At 58.6% G+C, this 13,873-nt stretch overlaps 1 protein-coding gene across 2 annotated transcripts; it reads left to right on the plus strand.

The window, feature by feature from the left end:
• Window positions 1–2,487: 2,487 nt before the first annotated feature.
• On the plus strand, window positions 2,488–13,114 carry CAMKV (CaM kinase like vesicle associated). 2 transcript variants are annotated; one of them, XM_034997033.1, is made up of 12 exons: window positions 2,543–2,592; window positions 10,006–10,114; window positions 10,224–10,355; window positions 10,532–10,606; window positions 10,821–10,959; window positions 11,095–11,215; window positions 11,369–11,444; window positions 11,543–11,679; window positions 11,841–11,919; window positions 12,153–12,240; window positions 12,533–12,644; window positions 12,756–13,114. In XM_034997033.1, exons 2-12 carry the CDS (start codon window positions 10,020–10,022, stop codon window positions 13,112–13,114), a joined length of 1,413 nt encoding a protein of 470 aa, XP_034852924.1. In that variant the 5' UTR covers window positions 2,543–2,592; window positions 10,006–10,019. The 2 variants fall into 2 exon arrangements, with proteins under 2 accessions (XP_034852923.1, XP_034852924.1); XM_034997032.1 differs by having other exon boundaries at window positions 2,488–2,592; window positions 12,533–13,114.
• The last annotated feature ends 759 nt before the right edge of the window (window positions 13,115–13,873 follow it).

Here is a 13,873-nt window from a genome sequence, read left to right on the forward strand (position 1 = left end):
CCAACTGCCCCTGCTCTTTTCCCAGGCTCTGCCCTATGCTAAAGGACCTCGGGCCATTCCTCTGGCCGGGGGGGTGGGGTGGGGGGTGGCGAGAAGCCATGGCCCCTGACCCGGTCTAGCTCCGAATAGCGGAGGTAGGAATAAAGTTCCACGTGGGCCTAGTCCATGGCCTAGAAGAGCTGAGAGGATGGCATCCAGCTGGTACTGCTACTTCCTGCCCGGAGGGTGGCCGCAGCCTGAAGCCAAGACACCAAAGCCCTGCCTTGCCCGTGCCTCCCTCCCTGAGCGGGGGCTGAGGGACAAGCCAGGCCCCAGTCCCAACCCTGGGTTCTCATCTTTAGGTTGTTCTCTCCACCAAGGGCCAAGACCCGGCTATCCCCCCAATGCCTGAGAGCGGAGGGCTGCCCTGGGTGGGGAGGCTGCAAACAGCCGCAGATGTAGGGTCGTCGCAGCCCCTGCCAGCCCTTAGGCACGGCCCAGCCTCTTCCCCCCATCCCGCTTTCACGCCCCGCTTCAGCCTCCCCAGTCCTGAGGCCTGTGTCAGGCTGGAAGGGGACTGGTGGCTCCAGGGACCAGGGGCTCCAGGGACTGGAAACAGTGTCCCCGTGCACGCGCGAGCAAGCACGCCTGGGTGCACACAGAATGCAGACCCACGTGCCACTGGGCACCACCGCGCACGCTGTGCTCTTGCATCTCCTTCGGCATGAGCGCGCACGCATGCACACACACAGACACACTCACACGTGTACACACACACCCCGCCACGTGCGCTCACCCACAGGCACATGGAGTGTGCACACGACCAAGAAGAGGTGGAGCACTGCCAGCAGCAGGCAGGGCTCTAGCGAACCACCTCTCCCCCCGCCTCTAAATCCCCCATGCCTGCTTCTCCTCGGGCCCGCCTGTCCGTCCCTAGACAGCCATGACCTTCAGGGAAGACGGAAAGTGTGTGTCGCATGTGCGGGGTCGGCAGGCCACGGCTCAGCGGCGCTATACACCTCAGAAAACCAGAGCTTCAGGGACAGTGGGCAGATAGCAGGAAGGACTGGGTGCCAGGCCATTCATTCCTTCATTCTGCGACATGAACTGAGCGTACTGAGATGAAACAGAGCCTCTGTCTGCCAGGAACTCCTACCTAGTGGTGGGGTCGGTGCTGTGACCGAGACCACCCAGAGCCCAGAGGGCCCAGAGGTGGCATCCGTCTGGCTTGCAGGAGGTGACCCAAAGCCAGGGAAGGCTGTGAAGGGCCCCTTGACACTCTCATCGGGGGGGAAGATATTGAGGGGCCTTATGTGAGTGGTCATGTCCCAGGCCAGCCTTCCCGGCCCCGGCCCCAGCTTCCTCACCGAAGCAATCGCTCCTGTCAGCAGCCACGGGGAGCCACTCACTCAACATCCAAAGGTTTGGGGATGACCTGACCCAGGATGGGGTCAGAAGACTCCCTGGGAGGTTTGAGGCGGGGGTGGAAGTCAGCTCCAGGTACCAAGAAGCCTGTCTGGCCTTCAGACACGGGCCTCAGGATGGTTCTCAGGGCCTGTGAGTGGGGAGGGGCAAGCCCTGGGTCCCTGGGCCTCCCTGACAAAGGACAGAGAAATGGACTTCCTTCAGGGCTTCCTTCAAGGCTTCTTCCTGGCAATTCTCAGCTTCCTCCCATCAGAGGACAGGCCTGCTGGGGCACCTTGGTGCAATAGTTCTCCTGTATCCCCATATCCCAGCCTGGGCTGCTGGTGGTGATGCTGCTCATGAAGTGTTTCAGGGTGATTAAGCTCGAAAGAAAGTGGAATCCACACCATGTCATAGGTGACTTTTATAGGTTGGGAAATTCAGTGCTCCGCAGGAAGGGGCAGGCTGGGCCAGCCACCCTGGCTGGGACTTGGGGATGAGACAGGCTGAATGGGGTGGGGTGGGGGGGATAGCAGGTTCTGCCACCGCGGTCTGGAGGCCTCACTGACCACGTGCTCGCACACTCACCCATGTGTTTACTATTCCTAGCTAGGGGATGCCAGTCTGTAATGCAGTTTGCCCTAGCGACTGCCCACTTTGTTCTTGTAAGTAGGTTCTGCCCTTTGGGTCAGGTTTTGGGAGCTAGGCAGAGCGCTGGTCCCCTGGGGACTACTACCTGCCAAGAGATTCCTGTGCAGCTCCAGGGCTCAGGCTTTCCCCACACCTCCTACTCCTGGCCGGCTCCCTATCAGGGGCATAGGAAGGCCCCTCTGGCCCCTGTTGCCCACTCAGTCCGAGGGCCTGAGGGAGTCTTTGAGAGCCTGGCCGGCGCCGGGCAGGCCACTGCTCGCCGACTCGCTGCCACCCGTCGTCCGCCCCCCTCGGAGTGGGATTCTGGCCTCAGGCTCTGCCAGGGCCCGGGCGGAGCCGGCTGAGGGAGGCCCCGCCCCCAGCCCGCCCCCGGCCCGGGGTGCGAATCCGGTGCCGGCGAGCGGCGGGAGATGCTGGAGGTTTGCGAGCCGAAGCGGCTGCAGCTGGCGCCGCGTCTGCCCCGCGTGCCCGGAGCGGATTCTGCCCGCCGCCCCCGGAGCCCTCGGCGCCCCACTGAACACGCGATCGCTTCCTCCGTGTGACTGACCGGCGCTGCAGGTGCGGGGCGGGCCGCGCGGGGGGGCGCCCCCCGAACGCACGTTGTGGGGGTCTTGGGGGATTGGGTCTCTGACTCAAGGTTCGGCTCGCTCAGTGAGCGGGGGCTCCTCGAGGGCTTGGGGTCCCAGCGGGGGCACAGCACGCGGGATCTGCAGATCCGGGGGTCGGCGTGCGGGGTTGGGCTTAAAGTTCCCCGTCACCTCGGACGGCTCGGGGGTCCCAGGGGAAGCCTCTGAGCCTCAGGCCCAGGCGAATCTCCCCTCCCTGCCCCCTCCCCCCGCCCCCCGTCTCGCTGGGCTCCTAATTGTGAAAACCTTAACCCTCGAACATTCGTGGTGCCCCACGGGGGTAGGGGTCAGGGGCTGAGCCGACCCTCCTGACTCCCAGGGCCGCCTTCAACCCCTCCCAACTGCCCCCGGGTCCCCTTCCTCCCGCTAAGCAGTCACTAATTTCCATGACAACGGAGAGTTCTTTATGGGCGACAACCTGAAGGGGGCTGGGCGGGGCTGCCGCGGGGTGGGGGAGGAGGCTCCGAGCCCCTGGGGCCCAGCAGCCCCCTAGCCGAGATCCTGCTTCCCTGCCTTAACGTGGGGGCCCGCGGGGGGTTCGGGGCACCGACTCAACGCTGCGCGGTGGGGGTAGGGGACGCACATGTTTCTGCTGGGAGGTGCGGGGCTTGGTGCTCACACGTGTGCCTCCCGCATGTGTGTTGCTGTGCCAGCGGGGGCGAGTCAGCAGCGCTGGGGAAGGGGGTCAGGGTGGCACCACGGTGGGGAGCAGGGCCCCGGGCTGGGGAAGTGGGGGGGTGGACAACGAACAAATGAATTTCTGCCTTCCCCAGCGTGTAGTGTCTGGCAGAGACCCTAGGCTCTCCCAGCCCCCCATAGCTCTGCCAAACTGCTTTTGTCCGCACCCCCTAGACAGAGCCTGCTCCACCAGGTTTCCTTCTGGGGAGCAGGGCCCTCTATCCTTCACCAAAAGCTTAGCCTGCCCCAGTCCGGCCCCTGTCCTGCTGCCCCACTCTAAGGCCCAGACTTTGAGCCCCCCAGGACCACCTAGGGAGACCTGGTTCTCCCCCCTCCCCCACCCTCACCTTCCCAGTTGAGTTTTAGCCACCTGCTGGACCCCGGTTTCGTCAGCTGGGAAATTGGTGTCTCTACTCCCCTCGGTGGCAGGCTGGGCCCCAGGGGTGGGGCAGAGGTCTCTCCGCCTTTCTTTCACAGCATTTGGTGTCGACCCCCAGGTGCTAAAGCCTACCTTTCCCATATCTACTGCTGACCCTCTCCAGCCCGTGGCCTGGCTACCACTCACTGGCAGATGGGCAGTCCTTGCCCTGGGAGAAGGCTGCAGAGTCCATGATCTCCATCTAGGGAAACTGAGGGAGAGGGTTGGTGCTGTGCAGTTGTTTCTGGGTTGTTCAGGGTGCTGTTTCTGGCCCCCCTGACAGGATCCACTGTTGGAAAGGGGGACGGCTGCAGTAGGGAATTAGGCCGAACTGCAAGAGGGGCCCGAGGGACCCAAGGCCTAGGGAGGACCTCGGATAAGGGGGGGGGCGTGGCTGGGGAGTCTAGGCAGGGCTGGGCCAGCTGAGAGGAGGGGCTATAAAGGGAAGCAGCCAGGTCTCTGAGCTTCATTTCCCACCACCACATTTGTGTCTTCCACATGATGGACCTGCCTTACCTAAGCTGCCTGATGACCGGGAGAGGGGCCGTGGAATTGTTCGGAGGGGACTGCACCAGCTGACCTCCTCTCCCAAGCCATGGTTATGCCTCCCACACCAAGTCCAATGCATATCTGAGGGATATAGGAGGGTTCAGTGTCAACGGTCCAGGAACCACGGACAGCTCCTACCCAGGTGTTCAGAGCACATGGCTGTGGGGGCCTTAGGGCTCTGCTGGGCACCCATAGGCCCCTTCAGAACCCCCTGCCCACCTTCCCCTCCTGTGTCATTGTGCCTGTGTCCTTTTTATTGTCACCTGTTTGCTCCCCTTTCATTACAGTTTCTGCCTTTGTCCCTCTCTGTCCCTGCCCCTTTCTCTTTTCTAAAGTCTCTCACTTCCCCCACCTCCCCTTCCTTGATGGCGTCAGGTCACAGAACCCATGGGGAAAGAGTCGGGCCAGTCTCAGGGAATTCTTGGAGAAGGGTTTTGGCCAACACCTCTCCCATTCCCCTTCCCTTTGTTTCAAAACTTCCATCACCATAGCAATCCTTTACTCTGGGGCCTTCCCCTTCATTTCCCTCCTCCACCCACAGGGAAGCAGGGACCCCAGGGGATTTTCCTTCAGGGGTTCAAAGACTGGGACCCCAGGTGCCTGGGAGGGCCTTGGCTCTTACCTCTGCCATGCCAGGTTCAAGGCTGAACTTTCTGGACACAGCACTGGATTGTACGCCTACCACTGAGACTGGAGAGACCCCCCCCCCCCCCCCTCCTTATTCCATCATTAGATGGGAGAGTCAACAGCAGGAACTGCGGACCTGATTTGGCTAGAGCCTGAGGCCAGCCAGGGCAGCCCCCTACCCATGTCCCAGGGCAGTGGGCTAGAAGCTTGGCTCTGCCTCCTGACACCAGACCCTGAGGGTGAAGTCTCCATTTCCCCCCCCCATCTTTCCAGTGAGACCTCAGCTATGGGCCAGGCAAGGCTTGGGCCTAGGCATGTCCTTTGTAGAAGGAAACCCAGCCCCAGTCCCTGAGAGAGAGCAGGGAAGGGGAGGGGGTATCTGAAGGCTGGTGTTCACAGCTGCCACTAAATTGGGAGGTGTTGCCCACAGTTGTCGGGAGGTAGCTGGAGGCCTCTTGGGCCCCTCTTGGCCTCCCAAGATTTACTGCAAGCTCTGGAACTCCACATGGGAGAGGACCAGGGCAGCAGGAAACTTGTTTATGGCTATGAAAGGTGGGGCCTGAGCCAGGCTGACACCGGTGGAGGAGGGGACAGGACTCCAGTGCAGGACCACTGGGCCTCTGGAGCCAGACTTGCTTAAGGCTGCAGTAGGGCCCCTAGGGGACCCTTTATTGCCAGGGCACCAACAGGCAGAGGCTCCCTCAGGGTTGCCTGAGGCGCAATTGCCCAAGCCCAGGGGTCAGAACCGAGGAGCAAGCAGTAACTGGGGAGCGCTTGGGCCTCAGGCACCCTTGGAGCCAGCTGGGGGGCAGTGGCAGTGCCAGGCTCCACGCTTCCCCCAAGCTCTCTTTGGACAGCTCCCCCGTGCACACTGTTTCTCTGCAGAAAATGGAAGGAGCCATGTCTCTAGGGAAACGGCCGCTATGGGGCTTCTGTGCTGTCCCGTGTCCCAGTATGGACCCATGGCACAGCCCAGGTCCTGCGTCAGTGGGAGGAGAGCTCTTCACTGTTGGGTAGTGGGTCTGGTCTGTCTGGGCCATGGGGGTGAGAAAGCAAAGCCCTGGCCTTCCACTGTTCTTGAAGCTGTCCCTTGACTGCTCCTCCCAGCTTCAGGGTCCAGGCCCCCTTTGTTGTCAGCAGGTGCCAGGGGCTTGGTGCGTACACCAGCAGCCTCCCAAGCAGCAGCAGTGGGTAGCAGGTGGTGGAGTGGGTGAGGATGGAGGGGACCCCTTTTCTCCTTTCTTTGCCCTGGGGCTAGGTTGGGGGTGGAGACAGATGAGTGTTTTAGGCTGGCGAGGAGAAGCAGTACTGGCGGCGATTAGGGCCCCCATGGTAGGGGGGGAGAGGCAGATCTGCCCCTTCCCCAGCCATGAGGTTTTAGGATGTGGATCCAGGCTGATGTGACTGTGAGCAGAGGCCTGGATTTCTGTGGTGGGAGACAGACTGCAAGACCAACCCTGGGCTCTTGTGGGCACAAGTGCATATGCATGGCCAAGGGCAAGATCAGGCAGGGCATATACAAAACCTCCCCCGCCACGCGGCAGAGCTGGGAGCTGGTGGAGCGGGGCGGGGGGAGGTGGAGCTTCTGGAAGGTATCTCAGAGAAGGGCCGTTTTGAGTCCGGAGCGGCAGGATCATTTTAGACGATTTGTTGCACCAACAACCTTATAATGTCAGAAATCACAAGGAAAGAATAAAGAGATTAAGCCCTTGTCTGGACACCTAGCTCATGGGGAGGCTGCTTCGCAGGGAGGCCAAGGTGGGCAGGGCCCTTACCAGGGCCCACACTCCCTGCCATCGAATGGACACAGTTGAGCTGGCGAGTCACCTGTTGTTGGATTTTAGGTAGTTGCTGATTTTTTTTTTTACGTTATAAATAACTCTGCCGTGACAAATAGGATACTGATGGGAGGCTTTGGGGGAAGGGCATTCCTGCCACCGGGAACGGTGTAAGCAAAGCAACAGGGCTGGGACATAGGTCCCTCCCAGCTTCCTGGGGGGCCCGCAGCCTAAGGGACCACCCTCCCGCCCAGTACGCAGGCCTTGGATTCCAGCCTGGAAAGGAAATTGCGGTGCGGTAGCGCCACTGAGGGACTGATACGGGCCCCCTCCCCCAGATTGTTGGGGCATAGAGATGGGTGGCCGGCAGTGGTGGGTGGCTGTGCCTCTGCTCTCAGCTGCGAGTGTGGGATTCCAGCCACATGCTCTTCTCCGGCAGACGCAGGAGCAGGGCTGTGACCATGGCGGCAAAGACACACAGTCGGGGACGATCTTCAAAGCTTCCCTTGTTTGCCTCCGCAGTGCCTCACAAGATGGCTTAAGCCCTGGCTTAAATCACGCTGATGAAATGCATTTGCATTCCCTGAGCCCAGACAACCCGGATGAGGGAATGATAGAATTTGTTCCCTAATGCTGAGGGCAGATTTGAGGGAAAACTTCTGGGACTATGACCCCTGGGAAGTGGGTGGCCTCTGCTTAGGAGGAAGCAAGCAAAAGCCAGGGCTGGCCACGGGACTGGTGGGGGTCCTGGCCTTTGACCCGGGCTGGCAGAGTCGCGGTGACCCAAGCTGCCTTCTCTGGGGATGGCTTCCTCCCTTCTCCCCTCCCTCCTATAGCCGGGAGTGACTCCAGGTAGGGGAGCATCTAGGTGGTCAAGGCCAGAGGCCAGCCCGGTGCACAGCGGGTGCTCATCGTGCGGAGAATATGCACAGCCAGCCGAGGCTGAGCTTGCCGTGGCCCCAGAATCACATTGGCCAGGCATTATGGAGGTCCAGACACTGTCACCAACTCCCCTCCTGAAGTTGACCTCTAGCAAGAGCTGCGAGTGCCCTTTCCTTTGGGTGCTGGAGCCAGTCCCCCCTCAGCACCGCACGAGAGGATTGGGTGAGTGGCGTTGCAGACCCACGGGTGCCAGGCCCCAGGTGCCAGAGTGCCTGCGTGTGGTCACCTTTGTGCCTGGAACACCCACTCCTGGCCAGGGACCTATGCCCTAGACCTGACTGCCCAGGCCTCCTGTGGGCCCCGGCAGCGAGGCACTCACTGGCAGACTTGTCTAACTTTTTTCCAGACTATTACCCCTGCATGCCTCCTGGCAAACCCTTCCCCTCTAAGACCCAGCCCTGACGCCCTTTCTTCCTCAAAGCCTTTCCTCACTTCCACCCAAATGGGCATCCTCTCTCTGAGGAAACTCTCCAAGCGCTGTGCCTGAATACAACGTTTATTGAATCAATAAAGGTAATTGTAGTAAAAATTCTTTTTTTAAAAAAGATTTAATTTATATGAGAGAGAGAGAGAGAGGGAGCATGAGCATGAGAGAGAGAGAACACAAAGCAATGGGACGCAGAGGGGCAGAGAGGGCGAGGGAGAAGCAGACACCACCCTGAGCAGGGAGCCCTACGCAAGGCTCGATCCCAGGACCCTGGGATCACGACCCGAGCCAAAGGCAGATGCTTAAACAACTGAGCCACCCAGGTGCCCCTGTAGTAAAAATTCTAACAGAAAAGTAATAAAAGATATAAATCTGCCCCTCTAACACCTAATTCTTTGCCCCAGAGAGCACTCTGATTTTCTTAGGTGTCTTTCCAGAATTGAGTTTGTGAGTATACATTGGTATATAAGCTTTAAAAAATTTACCCAAATAGCAGCATCCTTGACCCATCATTCTGTCCCTCGCTCTTCCATTTAACATCTCAGAAACTGTCTGACCATAGCACATTTTGCTACTATATTCTTTGTAATAACCACCAAGTATTCTTTCATATGGATGGCCATAATTTTTTTGAAAGATTTTATTTATTTACTTAGAGAGAGAGAGCACGAGCGGGAGGGGCAAAGGGAGACAGCGTGAGAATCCCAAGCCGACCCCTCGCTGAGCAGAGAGCCCAACACAGGGGCTCGATCCCATGACCCTGAGATCATGACTTGAGCCAAAATCAAAAGTTGGACACTTAAGCGACTGAGCCACCCAAGTGCCCCAGGATGGCCATAATTTTTATTAACATTTTAAAATTGTGAAATATAACAAAAATCTAGAAATGTGCCCCCCAACTTGTACGTACATTTTTACAAATTATTATAAAAACAGACACCTGTGGAACCACCACACGGGTTCAGAAATCGGCCCTCCAGAATCTCCCCGTGTCCTGACTCAATCACAACTACTGTCTTTCTCTCAGAAGGAATTGTGGTACTTATTTCCTAGCTTTTTTTTGAAAATAGTTTTACCAGAGTGTTTGTATCCATACACAGTACAGGTTAGTTCTGCATGTTTCGAACTCTGTATCAATAGGATCATGCTCTATGTACTCTTTTGTGTCTTTTCCACTCAACACTCTGTTGGTGAACTTCACCGCGTGAGCGTGAGCGTGATCGGGTGTAGCTGTAGCTCCTTCATTTCCATCGCTGTGTAATATTCCATTGTGTGACTGTGCCATATTACGTCCTGCTGCTGGTGGCTATGTGGGCTGTTTCCAGTTTGGGGCAATTACGAATGTTGCCACTATGAGCCTTCCTGTATGAGTGGTCTGCTGCATAAATGTATTTCTGTAGGGCATATATTTAGCAGTGCAAATGCTGGTTCATGGGGCATGTTCAACTTTAGCAGTTTTACCAAACTGTTTTCCAAAGGAGAGACTTAGCCTCCACCAGCAGTGCTTATGTTCTCCACGTCTTTGCCAACACTTGGGATCTTCAGACTTTCAGAGATGGCCATCTGCTGGGTGGGTGGTTATAGCCCCCTTCACCTGTGTGATAGCTGAAATATAAAGAAATCATTTGGTAAATCTTTTGTTGTTGTTGTTGAATGTATACAATACAAAATGATTCCTTGCTATGTCAGTTTAATATGTTTTTCGTAAGTGGGGGCTGTTGTAGCTCAGGCAGCCGAGCCGAGTGGCATGAGCCACGACCAGAAAAGCAGGGGTGGGAGCCTGACCAGCCTCTAGCCCTTTCTGATGCAGTCTCTGGCCCTTGCTTGGCCTGAGCCAGGCTGGGGTTTCCCGGAGGCATCCTCTGTATTGCGGGGAGAAGCCTCCATGTTGTGGTACAGCTGAGCCAGACTCCATCCTGCCTGCAGCTCAGACCCTGGCAATGCCGTTTGGGTGTGTGACTCTGGGTGATAAGAAGAACTATAACCAGCCGTCGGAGGTGACTGACAGATATGATTTGGGACAGGTCATCAAGACGTGAGTGCTGGGTCTGGTGGTCAAGGGTGGGTGGGCAAGGGCTGGTGAAAGGGGAGCAGAGGGCAGCCCACACGAGGCCAGGGCTGAGTGGGGTGCTTGCCGGCTGCAGTGAGGAGTTCTGTGAGATCTTCCGGGCCAAGGACAAGACGACGGGCAAGCTGCACACCTGCAAGAAGTTCCAGAAACGGGACGGCCGCAAAGTGCGGAAGGCGGCCAAGAACGAGATAGGCATCCTCAAGATGTGAGTGTGAAGCCTAGGGGGAGGGTGGCCTAAGAGGTAGCAGAGAAGAGTTTCAAGGGCAGGGGGCCTCAAGCAGTACCAGCCTCTGGCCAGTTTGCTGTGGCCCACAGTGGCAACCAGAGCCTCTCCTAGGGGTTTACCCAGCCCTAACTATTGGCCCTTCTCCCTGCCGCCAGGGTGAAGCATCCCAACATCCTGCAACTGGTGGATGTGTTTGTGACCCGCAAGGAGTACTTCATCTTCCTGGAGCTGTGAGTGTGGGCCTGGGGTCCCAGGATTCCTCAGTCCCCAGGGCCTTTACCTGCTCTGCCCTCTGCAACCAGGGAAAGCCCCCTTTCTGGACCCTGGGGGTCCTGGGTCCCTGTGCCTTGCCCAGCCAGCTCCCTGATGTAGGCAGCCTGCCCAAGTACTCCTGCCCCACCCCCGATCCTGCCCACGCCGGGCTCAGGGGCTGGTGTCCCTCAGGGCCACGGGGAGGGAGGTGTTTGACTGGATCCTGGACCAGGGCTACTACTCCGAGCGAGACACGAGCAATGTGGTGCGGCAGGTCCTGGAGGCCGTGGCCTACCTGCACTCACTCAAGATCGTGCACAGGAACCTCAAGGTGAGGCCAGGAACCAGGTCTGACAGCAGCCAGCCTGGGGCTGAGGTGGGCAGCACCTTGGGGTCTTAGTCTAGCCTCTGGGGTCCTCATGGAGTCTTTCTCTGCTCACCCACATGTCACTCCTGCCCGGAGCAGCTGGAGAACCTGGTTTACTACAATCGGCTGAAGAACTCAAAGATCGTCATCAGTGACTTCCACTTGGCTAAGCTAGAGAATGGCCTCATCAAGGAGCCCTGTGGGACTCCCGAGTACCTGGGCAAGCAGGGGGTGGGGCAGGGGCAGGGTGGGAGACAGACTTCAAGGAGTGGCTCTGGGTAGGGGGGGAAGGAAGTGTCTAGCCCGGGAAGTGGTGTGAGTGGTACCAGGCCTAGGCCTGGTACTGACCAGCAGATGGACACTGTGTTTGCAGCCCCGGAGGTGGTAGGGCGGCAGCGATATGGACGCCCTGTGGACTGCTGGGCCATTGGAGTCATCATGTACATCCTGTGAGTGGATGGGCAGGCAAACAGGCTTGCAGCCAGGCCGGGTGGGGTCCTGTGTCCATGGCCTTCTGGGTGACCCTGCCCTTTGGCTCCCCATGCAGGCTTTCAGGGAACCCCCCCTTCTATGAGGAGGTAGAGGAAGATGACTATGAGAACCATGACAAGAACCTCTTCCGCAAGATCCTGGCTGGCGACTATGAGTTTGACTCTCCGTATTGGGATGATATTTCACAGGCGGGTGAGGAGGTGCCCAGCATGTGGGTAAAGGGAAGGGTTGGTGTGGGGGACCTGCTCTCAGCCTTCTCTGCTGGACTCTGCTCCTACCTCCCAGCCCATTCATCACCCATAGACAGTGAGATGAGGTGCCCATGCCTAGCCTCTCCCTGGCTTTGTCCCCAGCCAAAGACCTGGTAACAAGGCTGATGGAGGTGGAGCAAGACCAGCGCATCACCGCAGAAGAGGCCATCTCCCATGAGTGGTGAGCAGGGCCCATGGAGGACAGAAGGAGAGGCCAGGTTTCCCTTGGCCTAGTCCTCCTCACATCTAGTAGCCCCATCCTTGAGGCTTTGAGTAGGGGCTGGGGGTGCCCAGAGCTCAGGCCCAGCCCAGAGGGCCTGCCTGGTAACCTCTGGATCTTAAGAGAAGAGGGCTGGGCAGTCTCCATGAAGGCCTATACCCCCTCAGATCCCAATGCACTTGCACCCTTTCTAGGATTTCTGGCAATGCTGCTTCTGATAAGAACATCAAGGATGGTGTCTGTGCCCAGATTGAAAAGAATTTTGCCAGGGCCAAGTGGAAGGTAAGGCTCGGATGACTCCCTTTCTTGGACTGATGCCAAGAGCTCCTTCTGCCACACAGTCTCTTGCCTGTATCACACCCCTGCAGCCACACAAAGGCGTTTATTCAGCCATCAGGTGTGGCTGTAGCCACCGTCTGCCTTACGTGGGTGTGTGAACAGCTGGGTCCCTGGCCTGCTCCCCTGGGGTGGTCAGAGGCTTTGGCTCAGAATAGTCTGGCTTTGGCTCTTGCCAAGGAACGGATCTGGCTTCTGTAAGCTCACTCTGGGCCTCTCTCTGCTGCCCTCCTTTCAGAAGGCTGTCCGAGTGACCACCCTCATGAAACGGCTCCGGGCCCCAGAGCAGTCCAGCACAGCGACAGCCCAGTCTGCCCCAGCCACAGACACTGCCACTGCTGGGGCTGCAGGCGGGGCCGCAGCTGCAAGTGGGGCTGCCCCAGCCCTTGGGGGCAGTGCCACCTCAGCCACAGCGGGTGCTGTTGCTCTTGCCGCAAAGAGCGATAATGCAGCCCCCGCAGACCGTAGTGCCACCCCAGCCACCGATGGCAGTACCACCCCGGCCACCGATGGCAGTGTCACCCCAGCCACTGACGGGAGCATCACCCCAGCCACCGATGGGAGCATCACCCCAGCCACCGATAGGAGTGTTACTCCAGCCACTGATGGGAGAGCCACACCAGCCACGGAAGAGAGCACCATGCCCACCACCCAGAGCAGTGTCACACCAGCCACCAAGGCAGCTGCCACCCCTGAGCCGGCTTTGGCCCAGCCGGACAGCACAGCCCCCGGGGGCACAACAGGCCAGGCTCCACCCTCTAGTAAAGGGGAAGAGGCTGCTGGCTATGCCCAGGAGTCTCGGAGGGAGGAGACCAGCTGAGTGAGCAGGCTGGTGTGGGGCAGGGGGCGGGCAGGAGGGTGGGAGAGTGGATGAGGGGCTTCTCACTGTACATAAGAGTCACTGGCATGATGCCCTTGCTCCTTCCTGCCCCTGCCTCCCAGTGTGGGGCATGTTTGGGGGCCACGGGAGAGCAGTCTCATCTCCTGTGTGTATGTGCGTGAGTGGTGGGCAGGCCAGAGGCAGGACCGGCCCCAGCCCCTGCATGGATTCCTTGTGGCTTTTCTGTCTTTCGCTAGCTTCACCAGTTTCTGTTCCTTGCGGGATGCTGCTCTAGGGATACTCAGGAGGTCCCTGCTCCCTTTCCCCTTCCCTTTTTGCCTCACAATTTCCCCAGGCAGGCCCTGCAGGTCCCATCCTCTCCCAGGCCCTAAACTTGGGTGGCCTTGCCCTGAGAGCTGGTCCTCCAGCGAGGCCCTGTCAGCGGTCTTAGGCTCCTGCACATGAAGGTATGTGCCTGTGGTATGTGGGCTGCTCTAAGAATGGACACAGGCTGGTATAGAGAATGTACAAATCTAGGGCAGTATGCTTTAAGACAAGACTGGTCGCATGGTTGGGGGCACTGCTTGGTAGCTTTGGGGGTCCTCAGAAGTGAAAGAGAATGAATAGGGGGGTAGAAACGTCCACCTTTGTTCCTGGAGAGTTCCCATCAATAATATCCTTGTGGTATTTCCTGCCCTCCTGGGTTCTGCAGTGGGTTGCCCTGTGCCCTGAGCTTCATGAGCCTGTAAGGGGAAGGAG

This window comes from Mirounga leonina, unplaced genomic scaffold (assembly GCF_011800145.1).
Source record: "Mirounga leonina isolate KUSES-001 unplaced genomic scaffold, KU_Mleo_1.0 Mir_94, whole genome shotgun sequence".
NCBI lineage: Eukaryota > Metazoa > Chordata > Mammalia > Carnivora > Phocidae > Mirounga > Mirounga leonina.